We start from the raw sequence: 16,897 nt of genomic DNA on the forward strand, positions 1-16,897 counted from the left end.
GAATTCGTCTTCATTCTCTCAGAGGACCTTCAGCACCAAAAAAAAAACAAACAAAAAAGTTTCAGAGGGTGACGTTTGGAATTCCTCAGTAAACTGTGCATTGTGTTGGCTTCGTGCTACTCATTCCTCTGATCCGTGAGAGAAAGAGGAGTTGAGTGATGAAGCGATAGACGTCAAGAGTCGGATTAGGTTTTTTTTTTTTTTTGTAGCAAAGCGAAGCCCTTGACATCTGCAGCAGCTTTGACTCTTTGAATTGGAAGGTTTTAAAAAGTGAGGATTTATTTTCTGACTTTGAACTCTGACATTTCACTTATCTTTCCAACCTCCACTGAAGCATTATTATTATTATTATTATTATTATTATTATTTATAATAATAATAATAATAATAAAAATAATAACATTATTTAGTCCTGTTTTCTCTTTGTTAGCTACTTTTCATTTAAGTGTTTTCCTTCCAATTACTGCCCACAAGATGCATAACAAGCTTGTATTTGCACTTGCTGAGGTGATGCTGAGGTGACGCTGAGAAACAACCGAGTCTACTCATCATTCAGGATAGTGATGCTGAAAACAACGGAGCAAAGCGAGTTGCTGGCGTTCCAAGGTCACCCTGCAGCTCTGTCACGGCTGGTACACAAAAATGGAAAAAAACAACAAAAACACAGCATTTTTTTTTCTTATTCCTTGCTCGTCTGCACTGAAAAGCGAGGAATCCGTGGGAGAAAAATGAGAATTTCAGCCCCTCGGAGGCACCGCTTCACCTCAGAGGCACGGGATGGAGTGCAGGAAGGAAGGAAGGAGGGAGTGATGTGAGATAAAGTGAGAGCGATGGAGAGAGGAGGTCAGCGAAGGAAGAGAAGAGCAGCAAACAGAGGTCTGCTTCAGCTGCGGGCAGCGACTCTTTGACAGAGACGTGGCCCAGATCCCGGCCAGTCGGCCTCCTCCTCCTCCTCCTCCTTTCACTTCCTCCGAAGAATCGCTTTCAGACCCCCTCCAGACCGGTGATACGAGATCCGGCCCTCGCTGTCTCGCTCTCTTAATTCATTTCCTGTCTGCCCGCTGGCCGTCTCCGCCGCACACAGGCGGCCAGTCATGGAGCGAGCCGTCGCCTCGGCTGCCCTCCCAGTAAACTGCGTCCGCCGCCGCAGAAAAGGGACTCATTGTGCCTGCTGCGTGGCCTGACAACGAGGGGGTTGATGATGTGGGCCGAGCGCCGCCACCAGGGTGAGGCCAGGGGGCCCCGACCATGTGCCCCCCCCCCTTCCCAACGCACACACACACACACACACACACACACACTCCCCCCCATCCATCAGTGTCTGCCACCGTCGTGTCCGGTTGCACCGCTCCCTGCCACCCTGACTTTGACGCTCATCATCCGAGCTCCGGGCCTGACGGGGCAGCAACGCCGCCCCCTCTCTACCCCAACCCCCAGCAGGACATCAAGGGTCAAGGGTCAAGGGTCACCTGCCGATCTGCTGATCCGTTTCCACTGTGGAAAAAAGCAGACGGGTGCTGACTCGCGGCCATTTCAGAGAGAGAGACTAAGAGTGAGAGAGAGAGAGAGAGAGAGAACGAGAGAGAGAGAGAGATGATTAGAATAATGAAACATTGATGTTTTTGGTCGCAACCAGATTGAATCAAACTATAAGTACATGGAGTGCTGCTGGGTGTTGGAAAACAACAAGTATACTCCTGGTGGTCTTTGGTGTGGATATCAAAAGTAATATTGAAGGAATGTCTTTGTATTTTGGGAAGATGTTCTTTTATTTTGAAACATTTTGTCTAGTTTGAAAAACTGAAAGAGTTCCCTAAAACATTTTTCTAATCATTGTTTTCCTCCTGCCTTAAAACGATTGGGGAACATTTTGGAATTGTTGCTTTCCTATAATTAAAAACATTTGTATTATTATTATTATTATTATTATTATTATCATTGATATTATTGTTTTGGTCTTTCTTTATGCTAATTGTGTTAACTGATTTGCCTGTTTGCTCCTACTAGGTTGATTGGATACCACCTGCGCTGATCATGTGACTGTCTACCTTTGTTTAGAGAGCTGTATGAAGGAGATCCCTTTGTCTCTGTTATCTGCCTTGAAGACGGCCTACATGGACGAAACATGTTGGCATTTTTAACTTTGAAGCCCATTTTCTGTTTTTTTGAAATGTTTTTTCTAACCAGATTGAATAATCTGACTCCTGGGGCTTTTGGAGATTCAACTAAGGTGTTCCACTGGTAATCGTTAGGGTTGAAGGTAGAAGAGGCGGAGCTACGGACAGGGTGGAGTCGGGACAGAAAGAGGAAGCTACACTAGCTAGCTTGGCCTCCCATTGACAGAAGGTGAGTTTATCCAATCATCCTCCTTTTGGATATGATTTTCATACATAGCGTCTGTCTCTGCTTGGAAAATTGTGAAGTGTGCGAAAAGAAAAGATTGATTCCTCTACATCTTACTGTCGAAGGCCCCTGAAAGTGTTTAGTAACGGTTTCCCACGGAGATTGTGAGATGTGAGTGTCCAGTTCACAGGAGATGCTGCCAGACAAAGTCAGACTTTGTGTAAATTGTGGACACGGGAAGCAACGCGGCAAAACCTCAAGGTGTGTTTTCGTGTGTTTTTCTTGATGAAAACACAATAATCCCCTTCACCACTACAAATCCGAGTCCATCCCGATAACAAGACACCAGGTGCTCTTTTCCTCATGGTTGCGGCTAAATGAGGAAACGCAGGAGTCGGGGAGGCTTTAGTTTCCAGGCCACATCTCCGGAGGGCTCCCTCCATCTCCCTCCCTCATAATGACTGGCTGATGGCGCGCTTCCTTTCGAGGGAGGGGGGCGGGGGGATTATCTCCCCATGACGGCTCCATCTCAGCCGATCGGCCTCCGATTCAAACGGGACTTTTTTGGGGGGGGATTTGACACATGACGAGACAGCGAGAGGAGCAGATCTGTGTGTGGGGAAAAGAAGAAGAAGAAGAAAAAAAGACAGGAACCCGCCCCTGAAATTCCTCCCGAGGGTGACGGCGGGCTGAGCGGCGGCTTTGTGTGCCGACGCGACTTTAGATGTGTTTTTGTTGGCGTGGGATCAAGGGGATGAGATGCAATGCAGGATTTGGGTGCATGGCGGAGATGAATAGAGGAAGTTATTTTGATTTTTTTTTTTTGTTCGGTTTCTTGAAGCGAAGTGCTGAAGTTAAGACGCAAATTATTTACTCCTTTGGTTAAAACCTTGTAGTTTGAGGATATCAGATGGTCTGTCCAACACAAAAAAATCCCACTTTGCAGTGAATGAGGAGAAATCATTCAATCCACAGAAATGACGGCAAACTCCATAAATATCTTTGGCTTGGTTGAATTTGTGCTTCCACCCTGTCAACTCGTTCCAGGGCCGCGTCCTCTGTGTCGAGTGCCTGCTGTGCAATGTTTGACCTAAATAGGGAGTCGATAACCCCGTTGTGGACGAGCAGGCAGGATCAGCCTCTGTATGTTAATCCTGAATGCCACATCTGGGATCCGAGCTGAGCGCTCCGATCCTCCCCGCGCTTCCCAGACCGTTCGGCGGCGGCGGCAGAGATTTCCGCTGCGAGCGGCAAACACGTGTGAGATTAACGTCAGGCTTTCGGCGCTGGAAATCGTTTCGCCTCTGGGTTTTAAGGCTGCAGCCGTCGCGGGAGCGACGACTTCATTCTCCAGATCGTTTTCCCGTGCAAGTTTGTCTTAAGAAGAAGAAGAAGGTTTGTAGGTGGACGCTAATTTCATCGTGAGGATTACACTAAGTTGCCCCCAAATGTTGTTCCTGCTGCGGATGATACAAATTGGATTGTGGAGAATTTAATTCTGAGGTTGCCCCCAAACCATCTTGACGTCCTCTATGATAAGGCTGTTTCAATCAGAGTGAGTATTTCATAACAGTCAACCTCCTCCAAAACCACAAAGCAGCTGGTGAGAGTTACAGCCTCAAAAAGAACGGAGAAGAAGTCAAAGCAGCGGCAGAATCAGAATTGATTGGCTGCATGAAACAATCATGAAGACGTTTTTCCCAAAGACGTTCCTTTTGATTGACTTTGGAATACCACAGCTGCATGAGCTGCCCTTTATGAATGTGACATTTCCTAAAGGGAACACCTGAGACAATTCATTCCATGAGCTGTTAAATATTTGAATCAGCTGTAGTTTTAATCACCTTGTATTTCTAACACAGGCATTGGGCAAGCTACGGCCCGGGGACCATATGCGGCCCGTTAAGCTTTTTAATCCGGCCCGCTGAACTTGAAGAAATTACATTAATTGTAGGTAAGTCATAAAATAGCTGCATTTCATCCATTTTTCAGTGTTTCAAGAGTCCTTTCAATAGAGAGCTAAACACTGTTGTAACGTGTTTTCCCATGATATATATTTTTCACTTATAAGGTGGGTCACCAAAACACTCCATCCATCTGCTCCTGCTCTGGCCCCTATGTCAAATTTTAGAAGCCATTGTGGCCCCACCAGTCAAAAAGTTTGCCCACCCCTGTTCTAAGATGTCAATTCTATGATCTGTCTATCTATCTATCTATCTATCTATCTATCTATCTATCTATCTAGATAGTGTGCCAGCGGCTGCTCTATATCAAATTGCCCCTGGGGGATGGGGGGGGGGGGGTCAATAAAGATGACTTGACTCAACTCAAGACCTTTATAAACACTTTCTATGGGCTCTTTGCCAGATGGACGAGTGAAACGAATTAAACATTTATTAAACGACCCACCTGGTGTTCATGCTTAGACCTTCCAGGTATACAGTATGATGGCAGATGGTTATATTTGGACATTTGGTTTTGCACATACAGAACATTAGTTTTCCCCCTCTATTGTGAATTCACTACCGCTCTCTGGCGGTCCGTGCACCTCAGGTTGAGAACCGCGGCTGACTGGGCTGGCTGGCTGGCTGACTGGCTTCTTCTTACAGCTGCGGAGGCCGGCAAATGCTGCTGTCAGTCACTCCGGCTCGCGACGCGCCTCCCTTTTCTTCTTCTTCCTTTCCGCGCTCCAGTCTGGACTGGAAGGCGCACGCATCTGGATTTTACGCGTCTTGCGCTCGCTCGCTCGCTCGCTCGCGCCGTCCACGCCTACAAGAGTGAACCCGCCCCTCGCGCCCCCTCCTCTTCTTCCTCCACCTCCTCGCGAGCAGCTCCAGCTCGCCTCGCGCCGCCCGCACTCAGCTCAGCAGCAGCAACAGCAGCAACAGCAGCAGCAGCAGCAGCAGCAGCGGCTGGCTGGTCGTTCGCTCGCGGCGGAGACAGACTTCACCGTCCTCTTCTTCTTCCTCTTCCTCCCACCCACGTCTCTTTATTTACGTCTCCACCAAATTAACCACCGACGCTTCGCCCGTCTCGCCTCTCTCTCTCTCTCTCTCTCTCTCTCTCTCTCTCTCTCTCCCTCTCTCTCTCTCTCTCTCTCTCTCGTCCCCCCCCCTCTCTCCCGCCGCCGCCGCCTCCGTCCCGATGGCCTCGCCGCGCCGCGCTTCGCCTCGTTCAGCAGCGCAATAGTTAACGCGTGCCGCGCCGCGCCGTGCCGGATGCGCCCTCGCTGCCGCCAGCAGACCGCTACAGTACGAAGATGGCGTCGGAGGGAGCCAGCGGGGAGCACCCTCCTCCGGTACAGACACTGGCCGCCGCCGTGCTGGGGAGTGTCGACACCACGGTAAGAGCCGAGGGCCGCCGCGAGGGTCAGACCGCCGGGGCTGTGTTGTTGTGTTCGCGCGGCCGCGCGTCCCTCGGCCGCTTTTCATCGGCGTGTGTGTGTGTGTGTGTGTGTGTGTGGAGGTAGAGGGGGGGGGGGGGGAATCCAGTGCGCATCTATTATATGCGGTTCCACCTCGGCAGCAGCAGCAGCAGCAGCAGCAGCGGTTCGTCTGGAGGAAAAAAAAAAAAACGAGCCGTCTGAGGATATAAACGGCGGAATTGTGAACTGTGAAGACGTTTCTTTCCCTCCCCTGGCCTCTAGCGGCTGATCCATCCTGCTCCTTACAAAAGAAGAAGAAGAAGAAGAAGGAGAAAGCGTCCCTGCTGTCTGCACAGGTTGCAGCTCACATAGCCCGGGCAGATTTACGTGGATTGTTACTGAGGGAGATGGAGATCAGATTATATTGGATTTAGAGGAGATTTTCTTTTTTTGTTGCCTTGCCTGGATTGTTTGTGCTGTTTTTCTATGACACTTTTTACCGATGACATCTGTCCCTGTTGCAGTGGGACTTGTTCTCAGGCAGCCAGGTCCGGACTGTAGGGTGTCACGAGTCCTGACAAAAGGCTTCCGTAGGTTGTAGTGCAATGATGGGCAAACTGCGGCCTGGGGGCCCATATGCGGGCCCGTCAGGCTTTTTAGTCCGGCCCGAAATGGAAGAAATAATTTTAATAGTATGTAAGTCATTAAATAGCTGTGTCGCATCCATTTTTTCAGTGTTTAAAGAGTCATTTCAAAATAGAACTCAACACCGTTGGACTTTAAAAGCAGATATTTTGTTGTAACCTTGCTTTATTACGTTTTCAATTGACCACGTTCAACCACGTTTGCTACGCATCCCATGATTCTCCTATGAGGTGGGTCACCAAAACACTCCATCCATCTGCTGCTGCTCCGGCCCCCACTCTCAAATTTTAGAACCCATTGTGGCCCCACCAGTGAAAATGTTCGCGGTTCAGCCTCACAAAGCCGCTGACAGCCTCCGGTGCACCGTTTACACACACCTGGTTGTCATTTCTCACACTTGCAACCCCCTCCTCTTTTTGCAGCTTGCACAGGACAGCAACAACAGTGTGCCACAAATCGTGCAAATTGATCACGAGGTCAGGAGACCTGATGGAAACCTGGCGCGCACCTGCTGCTCCGAGAGGTTTCATTGTGTCTTTTGTTAGGTAGGAAAGTGCTTGCGAAATCAGACTCGGTTGGAGATTGTGGGCCGGCGACCACGCTCGGCGCGGTGACGGTGGGCGTCGTGGGCGGCGGCGTGTGGGCGGTGGAGGTGAGGGTTGCTTCTCGGGATCGGCGAGGAGGAGAAGGAAGTGGGCGAGCAGCCGCTGCTGGCTGAGGCCTCGTCCACCAGACACCTTTCTAAATCGGGCTTAATTTCAGTGACTCAGCTGGCATAGCTGGGAGTTCCGTGTCAGACCGGACCCCCTCCGCAACTCCCCCACCTCACCCCCACCCTGCCCAGCTGAAACCACCCCCCGCTCCGCAGCAGCACCATCGCCACCGCGGCGGCGCTCCGTCTTTTCTGAGCGCGCTCCCAGGCTGCTTTACAAGTCGGCGAACAGGTGCCGCGGGAGACAAACCGAACCGAGGGGGAAACGGCGAGGCCTCCTCTGCTTGTTGGCTCTCATTGGCTCCTCTGGTATCTTCCAGAATCCTCGGAGCACTGGGAATGCGGCGTCCCTAGTAATTTCATGTCAGAGGCATTAAATTAAAGGAACCTTTGACGAAACCCAGAATTTGTGGCACAGTTTGTCACCCTGACGCTGGGGCCAGAGTCAAAAGGAAAGCGCTTAAACCTTTGCTAGCAATGCTAACGACAACGTCTCACCATTCCTACCTGCCTCGAAATTCCAATGTTACAAAAATAACGTGGCTTCGCCGTCACTTCTCTCCGTTGTGGAGGAAATGAGGAGATTCCGGCTCGGTGCCACCTCCCCGCCCTCCCCCTCCTCCTCCACCTCCTTCTCCTCCTCCAGCCGTGGTGCCTGCTGTGGTTAAATAAAGCACTTTGCCCTTTGCTCAACCCCCACCCAACCACCCAGCCACCCAAACCCGCCCACCGGCCTGTCAGACTCTCCGCTGTTGGCCGGAGGTGTGGGGGAAGTTTCTCGTTTGGGAGGATTTGCGAGAGGAGCCTCCCTGGCCGTCCGGGGTTGGGGGGGGTGGGGGTGTTGGGGGTCAGAGGTCGATGAGAAGGCACTCTGCCGGTCGACTCCCACTCGTTTAGTCTGAAAAGTGTCAGTGGCGCAACACATGGCATGTTAACGGCCTGCCTGCTCTGTTGAAGGGTTGGAAGAAGCTGTCATGGTTTTTCTTTGCTTTTCCTTCTTCTCGTCATTTCAAAAGCTAAAGAACTTTGTTTCTACTTTTTTTAAACGGCAAATTCCGGCTGAATTGTATCGGACTGATGGCGGCCGCTTGGACCGTCGCACCAGAATTTAACCGGCCGAGCAACACGTGATGGTAACAGATCGGAATGTCGGGGAGACGGGTCCAGATAAGAGCCTGCCATTTAAATGTCTCCCCGGCTTTATTGTGTAATGGGAGGCTGGGAGTCGTCACTCGGTGTTTATGTGCTGCCATGTTGGAGGGGCTCCATTAGTATGAGTGACTGTAATGCCATCGCTCCTTATTCCCCGGCAACAACATTTCTATCCCAGATACCACGGGCGTCAGATGTCCCCGTAAACAAGCCGAGGCCGGTGGACAACATTAAGTATGCTTATAATTTATAAGGTCAGTGCTCCCAGCTGCCAGAAAATGCATTTTTTTCATTGCCTCCTCCTGTGCTATTAGACCACAGAGATGTTGCTTTTTTTTTTTTTTTGGTTTAACTTGTTCAGGTTGGAGATATTTGTTTCTAACGGAGATGAATGGGTTTGGGTTCGTCGATGCTGAGCTGATTAAAGGTATCAGGTGTCGGCCGTAATGTGACCGATCGGTTACCGCCATCCAGTCACAGTTGGCTTCAGTTTGTGGCGCCGCACTGACGTCCCAGCTCATGTTACCAGGTTGGAAATGAAAATGTTGCAATTGAGTTGCCCACATTTTCAGATTTAATTAAAAAACGAAAAAGCTTGATCAGTGAAGTGCAAGCAACAGGTCGACCTCGATCCAAAGAATGTAATTATTGTTCACTGTATTCGAAGCTTGCTTTAAAGGCGTATTTCAACCAAACGTGAGAGCAGCAGCTTCAGTTTGATGGCACTCATGCTGATGACGTCATTTTCTCTTCCTAAAAGAACTACCAGCGTCTTCCTGGTGCCAGTTCAGAGGTCGCCTTCGACCTCTTTTGGCTTCCGGTGTTGATACAAAATCTGTCCGGGCTACGAGATCCGATCCGATTTCAATGACGTGGCAAACTGTCATTGGCTAAGTGGTGTCTGTAAAGCTACGAGATCTGTCCGGGAGTCGGGACCAAGCCCCCAGATTCCAAGATGGCGGCCCATTCATTCCAATGAAGTTGCTCACCCAGCGAATGTCCCGAAAAAGTTTTTGACTTCCGTATTAATGGGTCAACAGCGCATGAGCAGTAGTGTCACTTTCCATCGTCGCATGATCTTTTGCCAATGGGAACGATCTTGGAGAATGTCACTTACAGACGCGTCAGGACGCAGCTAATCACAGCGAGCTAATCACAGCGAGCTAATCACAGCCCTTGGAATGTTTTTGCTGCAGTACCTCGGGTGGCCACTGGAAAAAATCAGCCTGCCACCATATTGCCAGTCCGGTATCAGGTTCTTATAATACATCCATAAGTCGGGACAGATCTCGACGACATACGGCAACTCTGTTAGGACAAATTACATCACGGTCAACGGGATGAACGAACGATAGATAGAGAGATGGATATGATTATATAGATAGATATAATATTTAGATATAAGCATATTATACCGATCGACTACTACTTAAACTACATCACAGTCGAACAGATATAATATGATATTGTGATTATATATAGAGATAGATATAATAATATTAGATCTATCTATCTATCTATCTATCTATCTATCTGTTCGACCAGCGATGTAGTTTGTCCAAATAGACTTGCCGTAAGACCCTGGACAGATCTGGTAGCCCAGACAGATTTTGTACCTACACCACCGGCTCACCCAGCGGCTCTTTTTCCCCCTACCACCCAGAGTCAGTCTGACAGCCTGTCACATCACACAGTATTTGCGCTAGCAGTAGCGCGACATGAGTCTCTGGGATGGTTGTGGCCAGTGGGACGCAGTGCAGGGATCACCCCCCACTCCCAACCCCAGCCCCTCCCCCGAAGCGCCGAGTGAACTGACAAGAGGAGAGGCCTCATTAGTAGATTTGCACAACCGGCCGCCGCTAAAGCTCAGCCTGTGAGTGCCGGGTCAGTCCAGGCCACTCCGGCGTGAAGAACACGGCTCATGGAACAATTGAGCGTTAGCCGTTAGCCGCCTCACCTGCTCACTGTGCAGACACGGCAGCGAGCGGCGGCGCTGAGGGGTCGGCTCGGGGCTCAGACTTGCCGCTCTCAGTGGACAGAACGTCTGGCTGCTGTGGGAGATGGTGAGGCGTGGTGCACATGAATCAATCTCCTGGAATCTCTTCCACTTTACCATCCAAGCTCCAGCCCTCCAACTGAGCGGTGGTTCGGAAAAATAAACAAGAAAACGAAACGCAGGACAGCAGCTTTTATTTGCTCAAACAACATTACAGTGTTTTTCAGCACGGAGCAAAATAAGCCTATTTTTCCACCCATTTTCAGATCTTTCTGAATAACAGTTCACAGCACTTTTTAGAATGGCTCAAGGCGCAGCATATTTAGTTTGCTCTTCGCTGCCTCCTGCTAAAAGTGGTTTGACTTTACACATATTTAAGAAGGCGACAAAAACAAGTTTGTTTTGAGGTTTTTTTTGGCTTGGGTGTGGCGGCACTAACCCTGGAAAAAGTATCAGTCACCCTTTGTGACATCACAGCTCTGTGCACGCACTTCCTGAGCAGCGGAGCAGAGCAGTGGGGGGGGGGGGATCAAGGATGGACTGTGGAACTTCGCCTAGAGACTGCAGACAACGTTTTTTGGTGGAAACGGTAAAGTATTTAACCGTTACGGCGTTTAGTCCATATGGCAACGGCGTTCTGGGTCCCCAGAAACGGTATTTTTTGAAAACGGGTCCCAGAGTGGGAAAATCTCACATCGTTGCCGTCTGGACAGTGAAAACGTCTCAATTCGGCAGCAGCGGAGTCGTCTTTGTATTGCCGGCGCTTCACGATTTGTTGGCAATATTACTACAAAACCTCAGACTCACTTTTTTTTTCCCGCTACTCGCGATTTTTTGTTTTCTGTGTGTTTAGTGTGTCGTGGAAATGCCCTCTCTCTAAATCCTGGGTCCGGTGGCTGTGTCAGCGTCTGGTAACAGCGCCACGTTTCGGTGTGGAATACGCATTACATCGTTTTCACCCACCGTTCCGTTTCCATCTGCCAGCGGGTGGACGCGACCCTGGGAAAGAAAAAAAACGGTAACGTTTCCGTGTGGACAGGGCCTCAGATTACCTTTAGAAAATGCTGGTGGTGATTTTTTTTTTGCGTCGCCAACAACAACACGTCGTAGGCCAATTTTCCCCTCCTTGCGCCGACCTCTGAAGGCCCCGTATGAGGCACGTTGAAATCTCACACCGTCCTGTTCAAAGTCGTGTCGGCTGCGTAGGACATGTGATTGTCCTTGAGGAGGCGGAACAGTCACGGTGGAAGTGGAAGTGACTTCTAAAGTCAGGAGGAAGAGCGGGCGGGCGGGGGACCAAATCAGCCGGACGTCCTCCAGACGCTCCAGTCTGTGGGGAACTGAGGTCTTATTGAAGGGAGGAGAACCCGTTGGTGGAAGTCTACAAAGATCTGTCCTGCAGCTTGATGGGATTTGGAGGCAGATGATCCACTTTTTAGATGACTTTTGATGAGTCCACAGATGTTTCAATTATTATTCATTTATTTCTCGCTATAACTTCCAGAGTAATTGTAAATGAATCTGGAACTCGCTGGAGAATGTCGACCAGCTCGATTCTGACGTTGACTCGTGATGTGACGTGACGGACTAAGACTGGTCTTGACAGCCTCCGTGGCCCCCCGGTGCCCCCCCGCCGACCACACAGGTGTTCTGTGATCTGGCTACATGTCACTCAGCCCTATTGGCTGTGGGCGTGGCCTCGTCCAAGACTTGTGGAAGAGTGAAAGTATCAGGGTTTCATTCTCCTCCTGCTCTCTGGGTGCAGCAGGGAGTGTTTGTGTCTCTTCTGGTGCAAATTCCAACCACCGCTGTGTTTACTCCAACCACTCAAACCAAGTTTCGGTCGCAGCAATTTTATTCTTCCACCTCATTCTGTTTTTGTTTTTTTTGTCTCTGGCTGCAGCCTCGATAACCCGCGAAGATGCAAAGTGTTCGTCTAAAAGAAACACCTCTCAAACGTTTGGTGTTAACTTAATGTTCTTGAAAAGTGGATTCAATGCGCTGCCTTCTGAAAATGAGCTCCAGACCACTCCATAAAGTTGTTTTTTTTCTCCTCTCACTGCAAATAATCAAAGCAATTACACACGTTAACGTTACGTTTTATGACGCTATTTTATGAGGCTGAAACATGCACGCAGCCTTTATTTTTTCCAAGCACGGACGGTAAACTGAAGCACAGAGTGTTCCAGCGCGCTCTTTAGTCTGTCTGCAGTGGCTTTATTGGTGCGTTTATGCATGAGTCAAGGTGTTGGGCGTTTGAATGCTTTGTGATACACATGCATTTACATGCTGAAAAAAAAAATTTTTTTTCATCCATTTAAACCTTGTGTGACTGAGTGTTTTTCCGTCCAGCTGTTGACCGCTTTGACCTCGTCCTCTTTTGCTTCCTTCCGGCAGAAATGTGAGTTCAACATGGACAACCTGAGCAAGCCTGAACTGCTCACCCTGCTGAGTATCATGGAAGGAGAGCTGGAGGCCCGGGACCTGGTCATCGAGGCCCTGAGGGTGAGTCCGGACAGCACGCCGAGCCCGGCCGCCACGCCCCCATCGGTGTCCGTCAGAAAAAGAGAAAAAAATACGATTGTCGGCGGCGGGGTTGAATCTGACACAGCCTTTTCGTGGCACGCTGTGAGAAGGCCCTGAGATGAGACGAGACGAGATGATTGGCTGCGATTGTGCTGCAGCATTGAGTCAGTGTTGCTCGGTTAAATGGACGATAAAGGCTGATGAATGAAAGCGCTTGGTAGCTTGTTTCTTTCTTTGGTTTTTGTTTTTTTGTGCATAACTGTGCAGAACCCTTGTGTGATCAAGATGAGAAACTGTGGCCCAGTGCCTCTCTGTCTTTCTTTCTTTCTTTCTTTCTTTCTTTCTTTCTTTCTTTCTTTCTTTCGTAATTACCCGCTGATAGGCCGTCCCTCTAATTGCCTTTGTTGAAGTGGAGCCGGCTGAGCCGCTCTCCAGAAGGGTCAGCGAGCGAGTGAGTGAGTGAGTGAGTGAGTGAGTGAGTGAGTGAGTGAGTGTGATCTGAGTCTTTGTGTCGGCCCGCCGCCACCTGCCTCGCCATTTGAATTGTGCGTCGTCCAGTCGTGGCTGTTGAAAACCACTGGGTGAGATCCTGACCCGGTAGAAGGTTCGACCGTGGTGGGGAGCAGGCAGTCAGTCGTGTCACTCGACCCTGTAATACCTCGTAAATTGTATTGATAATCGGGATGCAAACTATCGATTAATTCATTAATCCATAGTTGATTGACCTTATTGATCGATTCACGTTTAATTGATAAGCGGCGATTTTTCCTGAGAACCTAATTTTGACAATGAAAAATGTGTAAGGAACTCATTATATAACCCTTTCATAATGTTGAGGGTCAAATGTGACCCATTTTTACATTAGAGGACAGTAAAAACACCCTAAACATTTATTTCCCCTTAAACATTTCAACCTAAAAAAAAAATATGTTGTTTAAAGGTAACTTGTTTTAGCCATCACATATTATGACCATCACAGTATCTACACGTCAATTGCTCTCTCCTGCCATTACACTGTTATAATGTTATTAACTACCAGTGTAAAAAAATTGTTCAATTAATTGTGACTAATTTAATCGACAATTAATCGATAGTCGATTAATTGTTAACATCCCTAATTGATAACGTTAAATTTAGGCCGAATATAATCCTTCAGCTTTGGCTTGCAGCGTTTTTTTCTATTTTTTTCTTCTAACAAAAAGACATGCAGTGTCTTCTAAATAGTGCAACCTTGTGCTAAAAAAACTCCTATATTGAACGTGTGTCTCGCTCTCGGTGTGAGTGTTTGCGTGTTTGTTACTAATGCGCTGCTGCGAGCAAACCCTGGGCTGCGTCCCCTTCCCTTCTCTCTCCCTGCAGATCTGAATTGAGGTCAGGATCGGCACGTCAGCGCGTCCCTGCTCTACTTTAAGGCTCTTCTCGTTTTTTCCCCCCGCCTCCCTTCGATAGGCTGTTAATGTGTCGGACGTGCGGCAGAGCGACGGGAGGTTGGGTTAGGGTTTTTTTTTTTTTCAACACGACATTTAGGCACAAACAGCTGCACCTGTGCTTCAAGTTGTGCTGTTGGTTTGCTCTCTCTGTCGCACTGTGGGGTTTCACAGGCCAACTGCTGGAAGAGCAGAGTCGTCTGCTGGATCAGTTTCCCAAACTGAACCTCCAAACACTCCATTCTCACCATTCTCACTTGAACCAGAGCGTCTTGGCCTTTCTCGCCTCCTCCCTGCGTGGCTTCCTTTCTCCTTTGGACTCCGCACAGTCCTCCTTGTGTCTCTGCGCATTGGCCCGACGTCTGTTCCTCCTTGCCGCCTCCTCACCTACGGCACTCTCTCTCCGTCGTTGGCATGAGGAATCCCTGACCCCCCCCCCCTAACAACGTCTCCCTGGTGAATGGATATCCTATCCAGGTTTCAAAGAAATAAGCCTCTTCGTCTGGGCCCTGATGGCTCTCAGGAAACACAATGAGGCTGTTTGTTCTGGCGCTGATAAGCCCCGTCCAAGCGGGTAAGGTGGAGGCGGGGGAGGGGGGAGGGGGCAGGAGGAGAAAGTGAGAAAGGGAGTGAGATTCTGGCAAAAAACAAAGAGAAAGAAAGAGACAAGTGAAGTCCATCTACAACTAAAGAAACCTCAGACTGTCACCTCGGATCAGACTGCTGAAGATGATGAAGAGTTTGGGAGGTTGTAGAAAGAGAAGAAGGGGGGAGGGGTGGTGGTGGTGGGGGGGGGGGGGCAGGGGGAGGGATCGGAGAACTGATATCGACTGTGACAAAGCGGGACGGTGTGACAGGGAGGATTAAGTCCACTCCCCCGTCCGCTCTCTTTTCAGCTCTTTTTTCAGCTCTTTTATCCCCCCCCCTCATCCTGCAAAAGAAAAAAAAAATTAGCCAAGAGAAAAGCATCATCTGCCCACCAGCTGCAGGGCTGCCGACGTCCCGGCTCAACGCCGCCCGGCGTTGAGCCTCCCTCCCCTCCCAACCCGTCCACCACTCCCGGGTCCAGGAGTCTCGGCCCGGACCCGGCTGTCGGCTTGGCACGGCCACAACGCTTGTGTGTTTGTGGCACCGGCCCGATTAATTAGCGCGTGGCCGGAGCTGGCTGAGCTGGCGGAGCTGCCGTGTCGGCTTTCAAAGCCCGGCAGGGGAGAAAAGAGGTGGCTGTGAGCAGATTAGCCCGGCCGCACCAGGGTCACATGACCAGCGGCTACACAAGTGGGCCGGGTCCAGGGTCTTTGACCAAGAACCCCGACCCAGAAACAAGTCGATCCATCAATCAATCAATCAATCAATCAATCAATCAATCAACTTTATTATTATAGTGGTAAAACCAGTAGCAGTAGTCAAACGGCGTCAAAAGAAAAAGAGAAAGTGTTTCTGGCTGATGGCTCATCATCATCCTCCCCCCAGACACTGACACAAAGAAATTGTGCGTCCAAGATGTGAGAACCAGAAGCTTGAAAGTAGCTGGAGCAGCTCCGCTCTGTCGTTCCCATGAAGCGGTGGATGGAACAGTTAAGAGGGCAGGTGATAGAAATCTGCTTTCAGCTCCGCTCGGCCTGAGATAAAAGTGGTTGGTCTGGTGGAGTTGCCATGTTTTGTTTTGTTTTTTTTGCTTTGTTTTGCTGACCAGGCGTGAAGGTACACAGCCTCATCCTCTGAACACTGACGGGGAAAACAAGACGGTGAGGAGCAAAGAGAGCTGCAGAACGTAGCAATAGCGATGTTGGCGTCACATTAACAGCTTGACGTTGATGAGACCGGTTCCTGCAGGTTGACTCTCTGTGGATGCCTGGGTGGTGATGATGTCACTAGCTTTTCAAACGTGCTCCAGACGAGTGCGACACGAGTCGCCTGCACATGAAGAGCCTCCCTCCCGCCTTTGATTTCAGCTTCCGGAGCTGAGCTGCGTTTCCATAACCCCTGGAATTACGCAAAACCTAAATATCGCAACAGAAGATTGGTACTGGAAACACCTAAACTTCGAAAAACCTCTCAGATATCGCGAAAAGGTTTTGAAGCTCTAGAGCTTGAAGCCATAGAAGTATATCGTAAAAGTGTCATGGAAACACTTTTTTTCCCCGCATTTCCGCATCACCTGACGTGACATACGGGGGTCATGTGACCAGTTCACTTCAAGTGAAAATGGCCCGTTGTGTTTATACGGAGGAGGAGAGAAAATATAGCAACAATTCTTGACAGCAAGCAAACAAACATAAACGAACAAACGCAAACGTAATCTCGTCCGGCGAGATTTCACGAGAATTGCGGCTTATGCGCTTCACACCATTCAACGGAAACGCCTACAAATCGCAATTGTGCTTTGTCGAAACTTTTACAAATATTGCTTTTCTTTTGCGAAAAACTGTCATGGGAACGCAGCTAATGCTCCTACTTTGACTTGTGTGCCCTGCGTTTTTCTCGCATTTCACCCTCAGTTTTGAAACGTTGGGAGTTGAAAAGGGAAAAACGGGGATTTGGCACCAAATTATCATAATTGCTTTCTGTGTTTTCTACCAGAACCTGTTTAAATCCTGTGTGTGTGTGTGTGTGTGTGTGTGTGTGTGTGTGTGTGTGTGTGTGTGTGTGTGTGTGTGTGTGTGTGTGTGTGTGTGTGTGTGTGTGTGTGCGCGCGCGCATGCGTGCGCGTGCATGCGGGTGTTTACCCT

The 16,897-nt window shown here is 49.4% G+C and overlaps 1 protein-coding gene across 2 annotated transcripts in view; it reads left to right on the forward strand.

The window, feature by feature from the left end:
• Positions 1–5,416: 5,416 nt before the first annotated feature.
• cttnbp2 (cortactin binding protein 2) overlaps positions 5,417–16,897 on the forward strand; it is a 56,224-nt gene continuing 44,743 nt past the window's right edge. For both annotated transcript variants that reach the window (XR_012926737.1, XM_076027188.1), the window contains exons 1-2: positions 5,417–5,686; positions 12,610–12,717. Coding sequence is in view for 1 of the 2 variants with exons in the window: in XM_076027188.1 (XP_075883303.1) it covers positions 5,603–5,686; positions 12,610–12,717 (192 nt within the window). In the remaining variant the exon portion in view is untranslated. The remainder of the gene's footprint in view (positions 5,687–12,609; positions 12,718–16,897) is intronic.

Source organism: Nelusetta ayraudi, unplaced genomic scaffold (assembly GCF_046127955.1).
Source record: "Nelusetta ayraudi isolate G7.1 ecotype Tasmania unplaced genomic scaffold, CSIRO-AGI_Nayr_v1 ptg000020l, whole genome shotgun sequence".
In the NCBI taxonomy this organism is placed as follows: domain Eukaryota; kingdom Metazoa; phylum Chordata; class Actinopteri; order Tetraodontiformes; family Monacanthidae; genus Nelusetta; species Nelusetta ayraudi.